Source organism: Cervus canadensis, chromosome 25 (assembly GCF_019320065.1).
Source record: "Cervus canadensis isolate Bull #8, Minnesota chromosome 25, ASM1932006v1, whole genome shotgun sequence".
In the NCBI taxonomy this organism is placed as follows: domain Eukaryota; kingdom Metazoa; phylum Chordata; class Mammalia; order Artiodactyla; family Cervidae; genus Cervus; species Cervus canadensis.
Genome location: NC_057410.1, coordinates 20,169,299 through 20,192,255, shown reverse-complemented (window position 1 = coordinate 20,192,255; position 22,957 = coordinate 20,169,299). Strand labels below are relative to the sequence as shown.

General features: G+C 37.6%; 1 protein-coding gene across 4 annotated transcripts in view; it reads right to left on the bottom strand.

Annotated features, from left to right (window-relative positions):
- Positions 1 to 22,957, bottom strand: part of TMEM117 (transmembrane protein 117) — a 569,178-nt gene that overhangs the window by 181,373 nt on the left and 364,848 nt on the right. For all 4 annotated transcript variants that reach the window (XM_043446530.1, XM_043446529.1, XM_043446531.1 and 1 more), the window contains one exon: positions 10,775 to 10,872. In XM_043446530.1, the coding sequence (XP_043302465.1) occupies positions 10,775 to 10,872 (98 nt within the window). The remainder of the gene's footprint in view (positions 1 to 10,774; positions 10,873 to 22,957) is intronic.

The window sequence follows — 22,957 nt, the reverse complement described above, 5'->3', positions numbered from 1 at the left end:
AGGTATAGAGTAAACGTGGACAATCCTTTCAAGAAATGTGAGCTGAAGAGGGAGAGAGTTGGAAAAGGTTACAATACCTGGTATTTGTTTTCTTCTTAGAACTTATCATTATTTATCATTTTTATTTGCTTATTTATTTCTACCCAATCAATAATCTACTTGGTAAGAAAGACTGCAAATCATGTGAGACAAGAACTATGTATGTTTCCCAGTAGAACGCCTAATACAGTCAATAGTGTGTTATTCACTCAGTTGTGCCCGACTCTTTGTGACTCCATGGACTGTAGCCCACCAGGCTCCTTTGTCCATGGAATTCTCCAGGCAAAAATATTGGAGTAGGTTGCTATTCCTTTCTCCAGGGTATCTTCCCAACCCAGGTTTGGGCATTGCAGGCAGACTCTTTACCGTCTAATGAATAAATGAATGAAACAAGCTTGCATGTTTTGCTGATCACCCCATAGCAAAGCTTTGTCCAGCTTACACATGGAGACACTGGTTCTTGTTTGGTTTCTGAAATGTGGGTCACTCATATGCCCAGCCATTGTAATCAGATTTTATTTAACCTTTAGGGTAAATAAAGGACTTCCCTGATAGTTCAGTTGGTAATGAATCCGCCTGCAATGCAGGAGACCCTGGTTCTACTCCTGGGTCGGGAATATCCGCTGGAGAAGGGATAGGTTACCCACTCCACCACTCCAGTATTCTTGGCTTCCCTTGTGGTTCAGCTGGTAAAGATTCTGCTAGCAATGCAGAAGACCTGGGTTTGATCCCTGGGTTGGGAAGATTCCCTGGAGAAGGGAAAGGCTACCCACTCCAGTATTCTGGCCTGGAGAATTCCATGACCTGGAGAAATCCACGGGATCGCAAAGAGTCAGACATGACTGAGCAACTTTCAATTTCACTTTAGGCTAAAAATACACACGTGAGAACAAACTTAGTCTCATCTGATCCAACACTTGCCTATATATGCTATCACTAGTTCATCAGAAAGCTTCCCAGGTGCAACAGCAAACATCAAGGCAGTTCAGTCTTTAACATGGTTAATGCATCCATCCCTTCTTCTAAAGAGAGAAGGTACAGGGAGATCTGCCCAGCAGGGGAAAATGTAGGAATAGGATATTCTGAAAACAAGAGCTGGCATTGAGGAGCCAGAACCTCTGGGGGGAATTCAGAAAGAAAGAAACCGAACATGGGTGGGGACTGTCACAGGCCTCAGCTTGTCTTGGATAAACCTTGCCCTGTATTCTTTAACTGCCTTAGTTCTGATCAGTGGCTCATGAAATAAACAATGATTCGTTTCCAGTTGGTAACAGTAAAAGATCTGCCTTGCGGAGAAAGTTGAAGTATTATTTAGCAGCAATCCTGGTTTGCAAACCAATCAATTGTGAGTTTCCAACAGTGGCTCGCCCATCTCAGCACTGAAGGTGAACCAAAATGAATCATGGACGCTAATAACCAGCTGTTCTTGGTGACATTGGGACTTTGGTGGTGTTCAGCCTGCAAAAAGCTGATGGACAGTTATGATGCAAGTGATTTAAATAAAGATTGACAGCTCTTCTGACATGCTAATTATCTCCTGAATAGGAAACTTTAATTCTAACAGGCAGGTTTTGACCAAAGCCCACAAAAACAAACACTTTTTTTTTAAGGGAGGACTATTATGCTAGCAAAGACAGCTTAAGACATTTGTACTGTGGCACTTTGTATATAAATATATACACAGGATGAAGATAAACACCTCAAAATATTCCACTAACAGTTATTAGGGAAATAGCAAGAGTGAAGATAATATTTGGGCTTTCTAATAGGTAGAGTCATAGAAATACTTGGAGCTTTGTTAATAAGAAAGACTTGCATTTTTATTCTATTAGAGAAAGTGGGATGGGGCACATTCATGAGAAGGAAGGAAAAGACGGGCAAGGGTTCCTACACTGCTGAGATGAATCGAGTCACTACACTTGGCTAAATGCTCCTTTTTTTCTTCTAGAATCTATTGTTTCTATTTTAATTTTGTGCATTTATACTATTATATGTGAACTCAGGGACCTTAGAAAACATGACCTATACTTTAGAAATGTAATAAGTATGACTTAGGCCTCCCAGTCCAGGGAGTACTCCATTTGACCAGTAAATTTAAAACTGCAGAGGAATAATTCTGTTCTACCAATAACTGTTACACAGAAAAACTACGCAGTATTTCCAACCCATTATTAAAGGGCATTTTCTTTCAAAGATTTATAAGTCAAAGGATTGTTCCTGGGCTCACTCAGGGTTGCTATTCCAGGCTTAGCAATTAAAATAAAGACCTATAACAGGGAGGTTCATGTGTGCTAAGTTGCTCAGTCATGTCTGACTCTTTGTGACCCTATGGACTGTAGCCTGCCAGGCTCCTCCATCCATGCGATTCTCCAGGCAAGAATACTAGAGTGGGTTTCCATGCCCTCCTCCAGGGGATCTTCCCAACTCAGTGATAGAACCCACATCTCTTACTTGTCCTGCATTGGCAGGCAGGTTCTTTACCCCTAGGGCCACCTGGGAAGCCCCATAAGAGGGAAGTACTAGTAAGTAAGATAACACCAGTTTATTGAATTCCTTTTCCTTAAACTTAACTCACCTTTAAGAGATGAGGGAAAGATCCTAAAGTTAAAAATTTCAGGGTCAGTGTGTGGCTAATGTTAAGTCACTATAGAAACATATCCCATGCTATTTTAATTGACTTTTTAGTGTAGATAAAGCACATAATTTGTAACCAAGATGATTTTTTAAAAACTGAAAATTCAAAACATTTCTAAACATTTTTCAGAAAAAAAACTCCTACGCACTATCAGTCTTCTTATAAACACATCAGTTAATCAAAAAGTCAAAATGCTTTTAATTATCCTCATCATTTTCAATGAAGTCTTCTGTCTGAAGAAATTTTCAGTAATGTCACAGAGTATCGTAGATTTGACAGTCCTCACCAAAATAGTCAACACGACAAGGGTATATTCAATGCTTACTGTGTACCAGGAACACAGTCCTAGGGACACGGTAAGATGCTGTTATGCTCTCAGGTAATGTGATCTGAGCAGAAATATGGAGAGAACTGAGTCACCATTTGATTTTAATACATTTCTTTAAACTTCTAAAGATTTTTTAATTTAAAACTCGATTAACTATTTATTCTCTATCTTCCTACTAAAACATGAGAATAACAAACAGTAAATTCTCACCACAGAATTTAAGAGCTTTCCATTCAATACCTGGGCAGCAAATAATTTGAAATGAGCTCTATCTCTTGGGGGAAAAATGAATATGCTCTGGATGAAACAAATACATTAATAACCAAACCAGTAAACTACATTTAAATTTTCCTTGGAAATATTAACTTTTAAATATAAACGTTCCTCTAGTTTTCTCTCTTATCCTCTGAATCTCCTCACTGTTCCTCTTTCCTCCTCTTGTAAACATGGGTTGACCCTTGCTACAAGAGAGGTACAAGTCTGGAATCTATCAGCAACATTCCAGAAAACCATTCTTGTCAAGCTCATCACTGATGGTAATTTTAGAGTGAAGTCCCACTGACACTTTGCATTTTGATATTATTTGATATATCACCAACATTTCACTGTTGACATTACTGTCTCTTGACAGTCTCTCTTTTCTTGGCATCCATGACACACCTTTTTGGAATTTTCATTCTTTTTGTCCCCTCTTTCTCTGTCTTCTCTGCAGATGTCTCTTCTGCCTGTTCCTAAATAAAAGAGCTCTGCAGGTTTATTCTAGCAGATCTTTTCACTCTGTGTGTGTGTGTGTGCGCACGCACGCATGCACAGCACAAAGTCACTTCAGTTATGCCCTACTCTTTGCAACCCTATGGACCATAGCCTGCCAGGCTCCTCTAACCATGGGATTCTCCAGGTAAGAATACTGGAGTGGGCTGCTATGCCCTCCTCCAGGTTATCTTCCTGACCCAGGAATCGAACCCACTCTCTTACGAGTCCTAATTTAGCAGCCACTTCTTTACCTCTAGCATCACCCGGGAAGCCCTCTTTTTATTCTACATCCACTCAAACACTGTATATATGTAGATAATGACATCTACAAAAGTATAAAAATGTAAATCAAAATATAAACATTAGTTGTATTTTTGTCTCAGACATCACTCCTTAACTTCATATCCATATAGAGAACTGCATACTAGGTATCTCATTTGGTACATCAAGTTCAACATGCTCAAGTCTAGATTCACTACACCTCTACTTAAGACTTCGTCCTCCACCAGGATCTCCCGTCTCAGTGAGTACCATAAGTACCTTTTCAGTGGCTCAAGCCTAACCACTCAACAACACCCTGAATTCCCTCTGCCTCACCTCAATCCACATACCTAACGAATCATCATGTTTCTGGCTACTCCTTATCCTGGATGACATCTCACCCCTAGATAAACCATCCCTATAGCTCACCTCAAACTACATCACAGCACTTACACCTTGGTAGGTATTTCCTCCTACCACCATATTTCTCACAGGACAGAACAATATGCTGTCAGAGTTCTTATTTTCTCTTTCAAAGTTGTATTCTCAGCATCACAGAGAGCACCTGGTGCTCATAACACCAGTTGTAACATCTGCTGTTGTTCAGTCGCTCATTTGTGTCCAACTCTTTGCAAGCCCATGGACTGCAGCTCAGCAGGCCTCCCTGTCCTTCACTATCTCCCTGAGTTTGCTCAAACTCATGTCCGTTGAGTCAGTGATGCCACCTAGCTATCTTATCCTCTGTTGCCCCCTTCTCCTCCTGCCCTCAATCCTTCCCAGCATCAAGGTCTTTTCCAATGAGTCACCAGTTTGCATTAGGTGACCAAAGTATTGTAGCTTCAGTTTTAGCATCAGTCCTTCCAGTGAATATTCAGGGTTGATTTTTTTCAGGATAGGATGGTTTCATCTCATTGCTTTCCAAGGGACTCTCAAGAGTCTTCTCCAGCTCACAGCTTGAAAGCATCAGTTCTTTGGCACTCAGCCTTCTTTATGGTCCAACCCTCACATCTATACATGACTATTGGAAAAACCATAGCTTTGACTATAGGGACCTTTGTCAGACATGATGTCTCTGCTTTTTAATATGCTGTCTAGGTTTTTCTTTGGAGAAATAAATGGCAACCCACTCCAGTATTCTTGCCTGGAAAATTCCATGGACAGAGGAGCCTGTGGACTATAGTCAGACATGACTGAGCAACTGAGCATGCATAGGTGTGTCATAACTTTTCTTCCAAGGAGCAAGCGTCTTTTCATTTCATGGCTGCAGTCAGCATCCGCAGCAATTTTGGAGCCCAAGAAGATAAAAGCTGTCATTGTTTCCATAACATACCATAATACCAGGTAAAGCAAACTAGTAACAACTGACACAAAATGGTGAGCAATAAAGCCAGGACTGAAAGTCAGGCAACCTGCTCCAGTTGTGCTGCTAGCCACTTCTAACCATATTGTAACCAGTGCTTAAGCATTTACTTAAACAAGTTAATGAGAATAAGACTTTTTCTTAATTCAGCAAAATTATGTCTCAAAGGGCATGGGTATTAATGCCCAGGCATAAATATATGATTGAGAGTTAAATCCCTAAGGCATAAATATAAAATTTATTTTTTACATGAAAATCACCAAGTGATATAACACATCAGTCTGACAAAACAGTAATGCAACATCAATCATCTATTTATCCAGCAGTAGGAAACTCAACATTTAGCAAGAAAATCAGGTGAAGCATATCCTTGGATCCATCCACTGTGAAGATTTAAATGGAGCCTGTTAACTTAGTGTAGTGTATAAAGTGAAGGTGACTGATTCAATAGGTACAGTTACATGACCTGGGCTAAAAATGTTCTACTTTTCCTCACAGAGGCAGATATTAATTAAAGATATACAACTGCATAAAGAGACATGTTGAGGTGGAAGGAAGGCTGAAGGCAATAAGACAAAATCCATCCAGAGAAAAGATATGGGCTAATTTATTACTTGGGAAGTGAGGCAAAAAACTGTGCATACTCTAGTTGCCCCTGGAACTTTTCATGAATTATTGTCTACTGCAAAAATTTTGCTATAATGATGATGGAATTATACAGAACATATTAAATTATAATTAGTATCCTCTCTATTAAAAATCAATATGCAGTACTTTTCTAGTTAAAAATGTAGAGTCAGAGAATCTTGAAGTTTGATGAAAAATTTAAGTGATTTACCTTTTTTCTCATTCACTGTGAAAATCCTGTATAGCATCCCTGAAGGATTATGTAGTCTTAGCAGGATTATGTAGTCTTAGCAGGAATACTTTCACTGATGGGGAATTTAGCAGTACATCAGGCAGGCTCATTCAGCACTCAGAGGCTCATGTTATTAGGGCATTCTTTCATACTTGGACCTAAATCTGTTTCATGGGACTTAGACTCATGGACTCATATCTTAGTCCATTTGGGCTGTAATGGCAAAGTATCACACACTGGGTGACACATATACACCAGACATTTATTTCTCACAATTCTGGAGGCTGGAAGTGCAAGATGAAGGTCAGCACGGTCGAGTTTGGTGAGGCCCTCCTTCCTAATTATAGCTGGTGCCTTCTCAATGCATCCTCACATGGTAGAATGGGCTATATGGTCTTTTTTAAAAATGCACTAGTCCCATTTCTACAGGCACCACCATCACCACCTAAGCACCTCGCAAAGGTCCCACCATCACACAGGGCATCAAGAGTTGGACATAGGAATTTTGGAGGGATGCAAACATTCAGACTATAGCAATCCATATTCTGCTCTCTCATTGGAAAAGACCCTGATGCTGGGAGGGACTGGGGGCAGGAGGAGAAGGGGATGACAGAGGATGAGATGGCTGGATGGCATCACCGACTTGATGGACATGGGTTTGAGTAGACTCCAGGAGTTGGTGATAGACAGGGAGGCCTGGCATGCTGCGATTCATGGGGTAACAAGGAGTCAGACATGACTGAGCTACTGAACTGAACTGAATCATTAAATACAGAAAAAATGAAATGCAATCTCTTCTATGCAACATAGTAGAATGGAAGAGGTCAGTTGTACCCAGACACACACAGCCACACACTATGCTTTCCAAGTCTAAGCATCTAACTAACCACAGGCCACTGTTTTTACCAAATGCTTTGGCACTATAACATCCTCACTGCCAGCTTTCTAGCCTCCATCATTGGTTTCCTTGCCATTTTCTGTCCAGCCCTTAAGACAAAAATGTTCACTTTCTGCTGTGACAGCACTCCACTTTTTAGCATACATCAGGACAGGCTGGTTTTTGTTGCCCCATCAAACATCCCCAAATCTCAGTGGCTTAACATTTGCAAAGACCTATTCCTTACTCACACTACATGTGTTACGCATGCTGGCTCTATTCTGGTCATTGATGGAGCCTGAATGACAAGGGCTCCAGCTAGACACAAACTCCAACAGTGGCTACCAGGAAAGGAGCCATTTGCAATGCTTCTCATTGGCAATTAAATGCTTCTACTTAGAGGTAACGCATGTCTCTTCCACTCACATTTTAATTGGTCAAAACAAGTCATGTGATCAGAGGGCTCAGAAAAGTGCAATCCTCTTAATGTGTCTCCAGGGCAAGGAACTGAAGTATCTGTGAAGCCCGAATGACCCACCAGCTCTCCTAGTTTCTTCTTCCACTGATTCTCCTACTAATTACAGAAGACTGTCTTCCCTTATTTTTTAATATAAGACTTTGGGAAATATCTTTGCAACCTGTTTTCCCTCAAAAGCATATAAATTGTGTCTCCAGAGTGTAAATAAAGCAGGGAGATAGAAGCTAACATAAACACTATACTACTTGTTATTTTATGTCCATGTTTATATACACATTTACTTCAGATACAGGTGAGTGAAAATAGGCTTTGGGCACCCCTCTGGAAAATAGAACAGTATGTGGCATTAACTTGGGGCTTCCCTGATGGCTGAGACGTAAAGAATTATCCTGCAATGCAGGAGACCCGGGTTCGACTTCTGGATCAGGAAGATTCCCTGGATCAGGGAATGTTATCCACCCCAGTATTCTTGCCTGGAGAATTCCACGGACAGAGGAGCCTGGAAGGCTATAGTCCATGAGGTTGCAAAGATCAGACACAACTGATCACATACACATTATGGCATTAATTTAAGATTTAGATTTTAAATTTTTATTCTTTGTAGTTAACAAAAGGCCTGGGAATGGGGCTTTGGAAGGGTAGTTCTATAGTCTGTCCGTTTGCATTTAGTATTTTCAAACCTACCACAGTTGAGTCTCCTGCAAGGCTTAAAGGCCCATGAAATATACCTTTGCACATTTACTGAAAGAAAGAAGAACCATTTCCTCAGATGTAGAAACATCTATCACTAAGAATCAAGGAAGAACTTAGCCACATAGTTGCAAATGGATACTTTCTGACAGACTCAGAAATGTGAGTTAAAGCAGCTACATAGAGGTAAAAGATAAATTTACCACAATATAATTGCATGTTGTAATGTTTAAACTCTGGCACATAATCACATTGCAACTTATAACGGCTTTCCTTTGCAAAATTTCTTTACTACAGATTTCTTCTTTTCTTTACATAAATTCATCTCTCCTTAACTAGGGAAAAACCAAAAAAAAAAAAAAAAAAAAAACCACTTCTTTTTGAATGGGTGACACAGAGTATGTAAATACTATCTTTTATTTCATTTAAAACCTTGCCAATGATTTCTGTATTTTTATCTCCTAGAGCTAAAAAAACAAATGTTCTTTATACTTGCTAAATTCCTTTTATCTGAAAAGTAGAAACAAAAGGATATTTCTTTGCTTCCCACATAATTTCCTTATTCACCTTTTGACGTCAGATTTTCCTTTTTAAAAACCATGAATACTGTTGTCAAGATAATCTGACTGTATATAACGGATAAAATAGGAAAAAACATGTTCAAAGTGCTATTTAAATTTTCCTCCAGTTGTTTTATGCTCTCCATGCTCTGAAACATAACAACGAAAAATCATCTCTCAAATATATTATCTAATAAACAAAGTGTGTGTTAGTTGCTTAGTTGTGTCTGACTCTGCAACCACAGCCTGCAAATAATCAATGGGCTGCCTTTGAAGATACATTTAATAATACAAAATATCTGTAAACACAGTAAATAGATTTTTAAAAAATAAATATCTATCTTAGCTATTTATTTTTGGCCACTCCAAGGGGCATGTGGGATCTTAGTTCCTTGACCAGGGATTGAACCCATGTGCCCCACAATGGGAGCATGAAGTCTTGACCACTGGACTGCCAGGGAAATCCCCCACAGTAAATGGATATTTTAAAAGAGACATAGCCCATAAACACTTTCAATATTTGAGTTTATCTCCTTTTAAATCATGATTCTTAAAATCCCTGTACAGAATTCTATAGGGTAGAATGATCTTCCAGAATTTCATACTCTTATTTAGCACCATTACCTAAATAATGATTAAGGATAATCATTTGGAATTTGCACACCAATGTATCCTTGATTTTTCTAGAGATAGTCTAGTGTAAAGATTAAGAACTGGAGCCTTAAAGTCAGAGACCTATACTTATAGTAATAACACTTACTTATAGGATTGTCAGGATGAAATGAATAAATACTCAGCACAGAGACTGGAGCAAAACATACCTTCAGTAAATACATGCTATAATTATTATATTATATATTATTGGGTCAAACAACATGGGGAGCTTACAAATAGGAAAAGATATAAAGTTAAATGCATCATAAAAATAGGCCACACTTGACTCATAGAGACAAGTTGTGAATAAACATCTACAAAATCATATTCATTTTTATATTATTAAAAAATCTATATTTGTTTACTTGCTAATAATTGAATTCAAAATACTATATATCTACAGCAGCATTTAGTAACATTGCTAAAGCATAAAGATCGCTTAGAGTGTATACTTTCCTCCAAGTACTTAGTGACCATGATTTTTGTAGTCTGTACATGAAAAAAAATAAATAAACCCTCTGAATTAAATCCAAGAATAAAGAGATTTTATTTTTTCTTTTTGAGATGCAGGTAAACAGCATGCACTTTATGCAATTTATGAAGTTCAAATTATCATCAATTACAAGGCTTCCGCGTGTCAGAGTAGGTAACTTCTCACACATCAGGCTGAATCCCCGCGCTTGGGCGGTGTCACACAGCCTGGGGAATGCCCTTCTTGCTGTTTCTGTACTCCTACCATTTCTGTCTAAGCTTGTTCAAATATACATAAATAACACTGACTCTGCAAAAAACCAAAGTTCCATAAGACACGGATTGTTTTCTCATTGCAATAATTGGGCTGGACAACTAAAGGAAATTACATAAAGTGCCAATGAGCCAGATGTGAGCTGTAGAGAATTTCCCTCCCTCTACGATTTCTTCAAAGCAAAATTACATCCTGTCAAATATGCTGGAAATTCAGCATTTACTGAATTTTATATCAGACTTCATTGAATATTCTAGCTTATTTTTACTGAGTCAAAAACCTACTTACCCCTGATAAAATCTTAGTTGCTTAACTGTATTAATAAAGGTATCTCTTGTAAATGGGTATATGTAACAATGTGTAGGCACAAAGTGATTAGTTAGAATAATGGTTTTCATCATTTTAATGATGGAGTATAGTGTCAACCAGAAATGCCTCTCTAGATAGAATTCTATATATGTAAAGAAAACTAAATCCAACTCAAGTCCTTTGTGAATGAGGCAAGACACAGTCAATAAATAAAACAGTCTCTTACCAGAATAAAATGATCCTAACATTTCCTTTCTTCCAGAAAGCTCTTGCAGATTTTCCCCAATCAGGATAGGGTTTGTCCTGAAGCATCATATCCGTGACCTGCAACAATGAAAGAAACTTTTTAGGCACTTTCATAAATCTTCCATTCAGCTTTAATATATATATATATATATATATACACACACACAACATATACATAAATTATATATATACATATACATAAATTATATATATATATATAATCCACATTTTGCTAAGAACAAAATATGTATTTTAACATTAGAACACATGCAGAGACAAAAATTACAAGGGTATATTTCCTTCAGTTAAAAGTTTTCACAGTTCCTTTGACTTTACATAATGAATGAGCATATTTAAGGTCATTCAACATATCAAAAAACATCCATCCAGATGATCTTATATAAGGAAGCATCTTAAGATACTGTTAACTTCTACATAGAAACAAAAACACAATATTTAAATTAAATGTCATATTAAAATATTTCCAGATGTGTACTACTGTCCTATACTACTAGTCAAAATAGTGGCGTCTTTTTTCTCCCTTTTCCCTTTCAATGATACAAACCCTTTAAAAAAATATATTTATTTATCTATTTCGCTGCCTCAGGTCTCAGTAGCAGCACGTGTGATCTTGTGGCATGCACGCTCTTCTCTAATTGTGGCACATGCGCTGGTTGCCCCGAGGCATGTGGGATCTTAGTTACCAGATCAAGGACCAAACCCATGTCTCCTGCTTTGGGAAGTGGATTCTTAAAAAATGGACCACCAGGGAAGTCCCATGACTTGAACCCTTTTTATAGCACATGTATTCTAATTATCCAGCATTTTCTCAAAAACGTTCTGCCTCTTTTTCTCACACGCACAGATCCTGACATCGTGGGTAAAGTCACATCACCACTGTGATGTTTTCCCTGTTCCTTCCAGCTGTGGTTCTTCAGTCCTCCTTCTTACATCACGTTATCCCTTTCCACCTTCTATTTTACTCATTTATGTACCATTCCCCTCTCTTCTCTACATTTTAAAATTCTTGAAGGGGAAGATTTGTCTTTGCTTCCCTTTTAATGTCTAAGAATCTTTTACATAAAGGTCAAAATATTTGCTCAAAGAAGATACAAGGAAATCAATTGATACAAATGCATGCTTGTTTTCACAAATGCATTAACAGCAAGATAGGGGTAAGAGGTTAAGAGGTACAAACTCCCATATATAAAATAAATAAGCTAAAAGGATATATTGTACAACACAGGGAATATAGTCAATATTTTATAGTAACTTTAAGTCAAGTATAATTTATAAAATACTGAACTATGTTGTACACCTGAAACTAATATAATACTGCAAATCAACTATACTTCAATTTTAAAAAGCACAAAAATGCATTAACAAAGTAAACTGCTCACTGGCCACATCTCCTATTAATAGTTCTAGCCAGTATTAAATATAATCATAAGCAAATAACCTACTACAAAAGTATTTTTAAATAGCTTATAGAGATGGGGAATCTACTTTTTCTAATAAAAGAAAATGTATTTGTGTATGTACACACACATGTTCCTTTTTCCACAAAATATACCTTCCTTTTAAGAGAACAGCATTTCATTAATTATATATTTAATTGATAGAGTTCAAATTCACACAAAACAAATTCAAAATTAAGAAAATATATAGGATGAGATATACTGAATTGAGTAAGGAAGCATTTTCACCATCCATTAAAATATACTTTTTCTTGCTCTTTAAAGTGTTAACATTACATTTAAGTGTGACTTCCAACAGTGATTTGACTGTAATGGAATGGGTGAGATTTAATCATTTATGATGGAGGATTTTGACTGGGTGGAGAGAGGATGTCTTCTGGGTCAGTGACCCCTTCAACACTACTGGAATTTCTGTGGAAGGCACACCAGTGATCAAGCAAGCCCATCTTGACGTACTATATATCTAAGAAATGGTCTCTAGAAACACTCACCGGCATGCTAGTGATTAAGATGTAATCAGAACAGACAGTGAGGAGCCCAGTGTCCAGGAAATAGTCACTCATTTCTTCTTTATAGTCTATTTTCAATATCACTTCTTGGATAGAACTCCCAAGCTTCTCTTGGTTGATGAGAGCCAAAGCAAGTTCATGGACTGTCACTGAGTAACACTGAATTTATTATACCTTTGTCTAACTCAGGGCTTATACCAACTTTGTGTGATGTGGTTTTATTACTGAATCTGAAGATTCAAGCATAAGTAGTCTTAACTTTCAGTTGAAGCTGTGGTACATATACACCATGGAATATTACTCAGCCGTTAAAAAGAATTCATTTGAATCAGTCCTAATGAGATGGATGAAACTGGAGCCCCTTATACAGAGTGAAGTAAGCCAGAAAGATAAAGAACATTACAGCATACTAACACATATATATGGAATTTAGAAAGATGGTAACGATAACCCTATATGCAAAACAGAAAAAGAGACACAGAAATACAGAACAGACTTTTGAACTCTGTGGGAGAATGTGAGGGTGGGATATTTCAAAAGAACAGCATGTATACTATCTATGGTGAAACAGATCACCAGCCCAGGTGGGATGCATGAGACAAGTGCTCGAACCTGGTGCACTGGGAAGACCCAGAGGAATCGGGTGGAGAGGGAGGTGGGAGGGGGGATCGGGATGGGGAATACGTGTAAATCTATGGCTGATTCATATCAATGTATGACAAAAATAAATAAATAAATAAATAAAAATTAAAAAAAAATTGTTAATGACTTTGGTAATTGTGAATGCAAGTAATATTGTGAATTCAAAAGGAAAAACACTTGTTTCATCTACTTTTAAAGGAGACTTATTTATTAATGACTTTGTTATTTATTTTCTTCATGACACTTTACAGTTACAAGATTTTATTTTCTCACTCAGACTACTGCCTATAGATTGTATCTACAATCAAAAAAGATTCATGATATTTAACAGAATGAACAAAGGGAAGATGATAGAATAAAAGGGAACCATGAATCAAGTGAGTTACATGCTTACTAGAAAATGAGTAAAGACAAAAGCAGAGACATTTAAATTCCATATATTCTTGGGCATAAAAAGTTTTATATCTTAACTCCCCTTGAGGAAAGAATTGCTATTCTTCCAAATATAATGACTTCATCCACTATTCCTTCACAACCATCTTGAATAACAATTCTCTTGTCAAATTTTATTTTTTACAAAACCTCAAGGTTAAGTAAATAAATACTTAAATAAATATTTCATGTTTCACCAGTTTTGTAACAGATTTAATTAATTCTGTTCAGCAATATTTATCCTGTTTCAGAAAGCGGCTGCATGGTAATAAATATTTTCAAGGTACAGAATGATTACTGGGTGGATTTTATTCAATTTTCAATGTTTTCTCCAGGGCACTTTCTGGGAAATACTTATTATATTTTCTAGAAGGAGGCAATCTGCTGATATACACCAATTATAACAGCAGCATGTTTTGTAAAAATGACATCCAAGGATAAAGGCTTTTTTCAGGAAAATGGCAAGATGAGGCAAAGAACATTTTTCTGATGCCAGACAGCTGGTCTTTTTCACCTCCAGCTCCAACTCTTTATTTTAAGTCATATCATCAGATCAATGTCAGGTCACTTGCAGCTAAATTGGCAGGAGCAGAGACAGTCATTAAAGGGATGCATTCAATAAAGAAAAATCCAATTACCTTCTGTATTAGAGAAATCAAATTCATTTCTTGTGTTGGTCAAGGACAGTCTTTGTGGGAAAAGATGCAGGAAAGGGGGCGCTGAGGACGATGCAAAAAAAGGTTGCTGTGTAACATAAATACAATGCAAAACTTGCTGATGCTTCTATCTAAGGAAGATTATTAGAATTTGAAATTGTGGGACTTTCTAAGCTGAGAGATATTTGTTTAACTCTTTGAGTTTCACAATTGTTCCCTTACCCTTTCCTCTTTACTAGGTCTTGGCACAAAACTTAGAACTTCATTATGTTCCTTATTGCAATATGCCTTGAAGGTAGTCTTACTCAGTAGAATACAAGCTTATTTTAAGGTTTGATAAATGACAACCCACTCTAGTATGCTTGCCTTTAGAATCCCATGGACAGAGGAGCCTGGCAGGCTACTGTGCAAGGGTCGCAAAGAGTCAGACATGACTGAGCGACTTAAAAGTTTCATTTTCATTGTGCAATCTGACCAGAAACATGAATATTGAGTTGCTTTTTTTTTAAGTTCTTTAAATGTTTGGTAGATTTCACCAGTGAAACCATTACGTCCAGTGGGCTTTTATTTGTTAGGATATTTTAGATTACTGATTCAGTTTTCTTACTAGTTATAGATCTATTTCTTCATAATGCAGTTTTGGTAGGTTTTGCATTTCTAGGAATTTCTCCATTTCATCTAGATTATTCCATTTTTTGGTGTATTGTTGTTCATAATAACCTCTTATAATCCTTTTTATTTCTGTAGAATCAATAGTAACGTCTCCACTTTCATTCAGATTTTAGTAATTTGAATCTGCTATCTTATCTTAGTCTGTGTGGCTAAAAGTTTGTTATATTTATTGATCTTTTCAAAGAAAAAACTTCTGGTTTCATGAATTTCTGTATTGTATTTCTACTTTTATAGAGAGGTAGATGAATATTGAGTTTTAAAATCAGTGTTAAGTGTTAGTTGCTCGATCGTGTCCAACTCTTTACAACCCCATAGACTATAACCCACCAGGTTCCTCTGTCCATGGAATTCTCCAGGCAAAAATACCGGAGTGGGTAGCTATTCCCTTCTTCACGGGATCTTCCCAACCCAGGGATTGAACCCAGGTCTCCTGAATTGCAGACAGGTTCTTTACCATCTGATCCACTGAATATGAAAGAAAGTAATCTCTACAGGAATCTAAGTGAAAACTTAGCTCCTGTGTGTTGTATGTGATGTGGACATAACAGTGCAGCAGGAAAATAACAATAATGTCAGTAATACCTTACGTTTGCTAGTGAACGTAATGGATTAAAAACTCTTAGATGTACTTTTCTTAACAATTGTTCAATTTTATGTCATTATTTCCCACCTTTTGTCCACAGAGAAAGAAAAATTACTGAGCAGGGTTACACTAATGTACTATTAATATTTTGTTCAGCAGTTAGCCTGCCCTACTTCTCATCCATGTTTTATCTCTAACTAGCTTTCGATTCGGGGCAAAATAATCAAACTCTCTGTGTCTCAGTTTCTTCTTCATCATCTCTCTGTTAGCTGCACAGTCCATGGACTATAACCTGCCAGGCTCCTCTGTGCATAGGATTTTCCAGACAAGAAGACCGAAGTGGGTGGCCATTTCCTTCTCCAGGGGATCTCTCCGACCCAGGGGTCGACCTCAGATCTCCTGCATTGTAGGCAGATTCTTTACCATCTGAGCCACTGTTCTTCATCTAAGGGCACATAATACATATTAACAGGTGTTATAATAATAACTGATGCTTTGTGATTGATATCTGGAACTTCTACCCAATCATTCTGCTTCCTGTGACTGTGTTGAATAACTGGATTTGGAGTCAAAGAGATTGACAATCAAATCATCATTTCCATAAAGACAAGACTATCATATATCGAAGTGTTAGAAAATGACAAAAATATCCTAGAATGTTAAAAATATGCTATAGTTTAAAATTGCTGTTAAAAAGTAAGGCAATGGAGGTCAGCAACAAAAGGCTGCAACAATCTAAGACAGTTTCCTGGAAGATTTGTGTAATATAACTGAGGATTCATTTGCATTTTAACATTCCCCAACTTTTCCAGTCTCATTTTCTTAGCCCAATTATACAAGCAGGTACTCAAAAGTAGGTGGTGGTGGTGGTTTAGTCATTAAGTCACGTCTGACTCTTGCAATACTATGGACTGTAGCCCACCAGACTCCTCCGTCCATGGGATTTTCCAGGCAAAACACTGGAGTGGGTTGCCATTTCCTTCTCCAAACTGTATGTAGGTACTACATACAGTTTTATGTTTAGCATGTGATATTCCTAAAAATACTGATTTATTAGGGATACAATATCAAAACATAATAACAATAACTGTAGTTACATGGTGCCTCTCTTGATATAGCTATTATGCAGTGAAGTATTATTTAAGGGATATAGTGCTATTCTATTAAGCATATACATTAAAGGTATTAATGAACAAATATACACATACAATTTGGCATTTTCATTTGAAACTTTTCTCTACTTAACCATATACCTTGAATATTACACAACAGAACATGCAAAGCTATTTAAATAATTTCTTCCTTTATTTTTCTCTCCTATATCTTATGAGTGTTCTACTAAAATATGTGAAGAAGGAAATGGCAACCCACTCCAGTACTCTTGGCTGGAAAATCCCATGGACAGAGAAGCCTGGTAGGTTACAGTCCATGGGGTCACAAACAGTTGGACACAACTGAGTGACTTCAATTTCACTTTTCAGTTTCACTGAAATATGGGCTACCCAGGCGGCACAGTGGTAAAGAAATGCCTGCCAATGCAGGAGATGCAAGAGATTTAGGTTTGATCCCTAGGTTGAGAAAATCCCCTGGAGTAGGAAATGGTTACTCACGCCAGTATTCCTATGTGGAAAATTCCAAGGAAAGAGGAGTTTGGTGGGCTACAGCCATTGGGGTCGCAAAGCATTGGACATGACCGAGTTACTAAGCAAAAACACACACACTACTGAAATATAAAAAGGTTTCTATTTTTTCTGATTATCTTTCTAATTAAACTTCCTTTAATAGATGTATTTTGTTATTTCTTTCAATGTTATTTACTCCCGACTACAATGTTGATAAAATTATTTTTCTGATTATTCTCCCTCTGCTGTCTCCCCCTCCATCCCTTTATAGTACTTATTATTTTATTTTTCCTATTAACTTTTTGATTTGCAAAATATCTTAAATCCTTTGTCAAAGATAAGGTGTCCATAGGTTCGTGGATTTATCTCTGGGCTTTCTATTCTGTTCCATTGATCTATATTTCTGTCTTTGTGCCAGTACCATACTGTCTTGATGACTGTGGCTTTGTAGTAGAGTCTGAAGTCAGGCAGGTTGATTCCTCCAGTTCCATTCTTCTTTCTCAAGATTATTTTGGCTATTCGAGGTTTTTTGTATTTCCATACAAATTGTGAAATTCTTTGGTCTAGTTCTGTGAAAAATACCGTTGGTAGCTTGATAGGGATTGCATTGAATCTATAGACTGCTTTGGGTAGAATAGCCATTTTGACAATATTGATTCTTCCAATCCATGAACACGGTATGTTTCTCCATCTGTTTGTGTCCTCTTTGATTTCTTTCATCAGTGTTTTATAGTTTTCTATGTATAGGTCCTTTGTTTCTTTAGGTAGATATACTCCTAAGTATTTTATTCTTTTTGTTGCAATGGTGAATGGTATTGTTTCCTTAATTTCTCTTTCTGTTTTTTCATTGTTAGTATATAGGAATGCAAGGGATTTCTGTGTGTTAATTTTATATCCTGCAACTTTACTATATTCATTGATTAGCTCTAGTAATTTTCTGGTAGAGTCTTTAGGGTTTTCTATGTAGAGGATCATGTTATCTGCAAACAGTGAGAGTTTCACTTCTTCTTTTCCTATCTGGATTCCTTTTACTTCTTTTTCTGCTCTGATTGCTGTGGCCAAAACTTCCAACACTATGTTGAATAGTAGTGGTGAGAGTGGGCACCCTTGTCTTGTTCCTGATTTCAGGGGAAATGCCTTCAATTTTTCACCATTGAGGGTGATGCTTGCTGTGGGTTTGTCATATATAGCTTTTATTATGTTGAGGTATGTTCCTTCTATTCCTGCTTTTTGGAGAGTTTTAATCATAAATGAGTGTTGAATTTTGTCAAAGGCTTTCTCTGCATCTATTGAGATAATCATATGGTTTTTATCTTTCAATTTGTTAATGTGGTGTATTACATTGATTGATTTGCGGATATTAAAGAATCCTTGCATTCCTGGGATAAAGCCCACTTGGTCATGGTGTATGATTTTTTTAATATGTTGTTGGATTCTGTTTGCTAGAATTTTGTTAAGGATTTTTGCATCTATGTTCATCAGTGATATTGGCCTGTAGTTTTCTTTTTTTGTGGCATCTTTGTCTGGTTTTGGAATTAGGGTGATGGTGGCCTCATAGAATGAGTTTGGAAGCTTACCATCATCTGCAATTTTCTGGAAGAGTTTGAGTAAGATAGGTGTTAGCTCCTCTCTAAATTTTTGGTAGAATTCAGCTGTGAAGCCATCTGTTCCTGGGCTTTTGTTTGCTGGAAGATTTTTGATGACAGTTTCGATTTCCTTGCTTGTGATGGGTCTGTTAAGATCTTCTATTTCTTCCTGGTTCAGTTTTGGAAAGTTATACTTTTCTAAGAATTTGTCGATTTCATCCAAGTTGTCCATTTTAGTGGCATAGAGCTGCTGGTAGTAGTCTCTTATGATCCTTTGTATTTCAGTGTTGTCTGTTGTGATCTCTCCATTTAAAAAAAAAAAAAATATCTTAAATCCCTATTTTATTTACCATCTTTAAATGATACCTTTTCACCTCATCTAAAACAGATGAGAACATCAGAATATTGTACTTTCTTACATCATATATCATTTCTATGTTGTTATGGTTTGGGAATACATGTACATTCTGGTCTCTAATCAGAAGCCATGTAGTTTTTTTACCTTAGTCCTGCAAACAAATTTCCTCAACCATCTTTTCCAGCACTATAGCTAGAGTTTTTCCATTATGTCTAATGCCTGAACTTTTTTCTACAATACATTCTTTGGGGAGGTTCATGAGAACAATGCAGCCTACAACCAAATTCTTTCTCTACACTTCAATTCAGTTCAGTTGCTCAGTCATGTCCAACTCTTTGCGACCCCATGCACTGCAGCAAACCAGGCTTCCCTGTCCATCACCAACCCCTGTAGCTTGCTCAAACTCATGTCCATCAAGTCAGTGATGCCACCCAACCATCTCATCCTCTGTCATCCCCTTCTTCTCCTGCCTTCAATCTTTCCCAGCAACAGGGTCTTTTTCAGTGAATGAGTTCTTTGTATCAGGTGGCCAAAGTATTGGAGTTTCAGCTTCAGCATCAGTCCTTCCAATGAATATTCAGGACTGATTTCCTTTAGGATGGACTGGTTTGATCTCCTTGCAGTCCAAGGGACCCTCAAGAGTCTTCTCCAGCACCACAGTTAAAAAGCATCAATTCTTTGGCACTCACCTTCCTTTATGGTCCAACTCTCACATCCATACATGACGACTGGAAAACCCGTAGCTTTGACAACAGACATTTGTCGGCAAAGTAATGCCTCTGCTTTTTAATATCCTGTCTAGGTTGGTCAAACCTTTTCTTCCAAGGAGCAAGTGTCTTTTAATTTCATGGCTGCAGTCACCATCCACAGTGATTCTGGAGCCCAAGGAAATAAAGTCTGTCACTGTTTCCATTGTTTCCCCATCTATTTGCCATGAAGTGTGGGAACCACATGTCGTGATCTTAGACAAAGTCTAGCAGGCTACAGTCCGTGGGGTCACAAAGAGTTGCACATGACTGAGCTACTAACACACACAGAAATTAGATGGAATATGAAGTTACTGAGTCACAATTGTTTTCCTTAGAACCGAGGGCATTGTTTTCTTATTTTTAACATTCATATGTGTTAAATTTTATCTTATTAGGCTGTGCTGGGTCTTCATTGCTCTGAGCAGGCTTTCTCTACTTGTAGTGAGAGGGCCTACTCTTCGTTGAGGTGCTTGGGCTTGTCATTGCAGTGGCTTCTCTTGTTGCGGAGCACAGGTTCCAGGGTGGGCAGGTTTCAGCAGCTGTGATACATGGGCTCAGTAGTTGTGGCTCGTGGCTTCTAGAACATGGGCTGAGTAGCTGTGGTGAATGGGCTTGGTTGCTCTGCGGCATACAGAATCTTCCCGGACCAGCAATCAAACCCATGTCCCCTGCACTGACAGGTGGATTCTTATCTACTGCCACAATGGAAGTCCTAATTTATATTTATTTTTCACTGGAGGATAATTGCTTACAAAATTGTGTTGATTTCTGCCATATAGCCCTCAGTTCAGCCGCTCAGTCATGTCTGATTCTTCGTGACCCTAACACTATTGAGTGATAGCAAGGAGAAACATCAGAAAACTGGAGCCTGAATTTTTTTCCCCATTTTTTTTTTTTTGCAAGTTAACTGGATTTTTTTTATTGCTTGGAAGCCTATAGTATTTATTCTTTTTTTTTAAAGTGTAATAATTTTGCTAAGTTTTTGTGGTCTGTCTCTTTTCTAGACACAACTTGCCTTTTAAAAGTCTAAAGATTCAAGTCTGTCTTTATTCTATTAAGTCTTTGGTGCTTACTTTTACTTTTTCTGTCTTCAATGTCTACACCTCTTTTCAATTTTACTCCCTCAGTCATATCCTGTACTATGATTTTGGGTGTGTTGATGAATGTTTCTGGAGATTCCAATTTGACTTTCATTCTACTTTTTCTCCTCTGCATGTCCTTCCTTGAGCCTATCATCTCTTATTTCATCTTCTATTGTCTTACACCACCCTCTCTAAATTCTCTTTTTTTCCTCTAAATGCTTGCTTTGAAACCTTATTTAATAAAGAAAATGATTTCTCTAATTTTATTAGTTCACTGAGATTTTTTTTTATCAAAATTTTCCTCTGGTTTGTGGTATCATTTTTCTGGTGGTGGATCCTTCAACTATTATTGGACTTTCTTGTTATTTTCTTCCTTTTTATTCTTAATAACAAAATTCTCTTACTGGCTCCTTTGGAATGGATTGCCATCTGAATGATGTGATTTGCTCCTGGACTAGCATTCTGCAAGAGGCTCATGTTGAAGGGTGGCAGAGCCCTCTCCCAGTCAAAACACCCATCCCCATGGAGAGAGTTAAAGCTTAGGCAGGAGGTCCAAGGCCTTTAAGGAGGAAGTGAACATTCTCACTCATGCTTTCCTTAAGCCTTGTGCACAATGTATCTTGCCCAAGAACTCGCCTTTCTTTAGGTCCAGAACTAATGACTACACACAATGCTTTCCTCATGGAAATGCTTTTCTTAGGCTCTATGCTAATGGTTTTTTATTTTTTTGGTTTTTAATTTTTATTTATTTATTTATTATTTTTGTCATACATTGATATGAATCAGCCATAGATTTACACGTATTCCCCATCCCGATCCCCCCTCCCACCTCCCTCTCCACCCGATTCCTCTGGGTCTTCCCAGTGCACCAGGTTCGAGCACTTGTCTCATGCATCCCACCTGGGCTGGTGATCTGTTTCACCATAGATAGTATACATGCTGTTCTTTTGAAATATCCCACCCTCACATTCTCCCACAGAGTTCAAAAGTCTGTTCTGTATTTCTGTGTCTCTTTTTCCGTTTTGCATATAGGGTTATCGTTACCATCTTTCTAAATTCCATATATATGTGTTAGTATGCTGTAATGTTCTTTATCTTTCTGGCTTACTTCACTCTGTATAAGGGGCTCCAGTTTCATCCATCTCATTAGGACTGATTCAAATGAATTCTTTTTAACGGCTGAGTAATATTCCATGGTGTATATGTACCACAGCTTCCTTATCCATTCATCTGCTGATGGGCATCTAGGTTGCTTCCATGTCCTGGCTATTATAAACAGTGCTGCGATGAACATTGGGGTGCACGTGTCTCTTTCAGATCTGGTTTCCTCAGTGTGTATGCCCAGAAGTGGGATTGCTGGGTCATATGGCAGTTCTATTCCCAGTTTTTTAAGAAATCTCCACACTGTTCTCCATAGCGGCTGTACTAGTTTGCATTCCCACCAACAGTGTAAGAGGGTTCCCTTTTCTCCACACCCTCTCCAGCATTTATTGCTTGTAGACTTTTGGATAGCAGCCATCCTGACTGGCGTGTAATGGTACCTCATTGTGGTTTTGATTTGCATTTCTCTAATAATGAGTGATGTTGAGCATCTTTTCATGTGTTTGTTAGCCATCTGTATGTCTTCTTTGGAGAAATGTCTGTTTAGTTCTTTGGCCCATTTTTTGATTGGGTCATTTATTTTTCTGGAATTGAGCTGCAGGAGTTGCTTGTATATTTTTGAGATTAATCCTTTGTCTGTTTCTTCATTTGCTATTATTTTCTCCCAATCTGAGGCTAATGGTTTTAATTGTA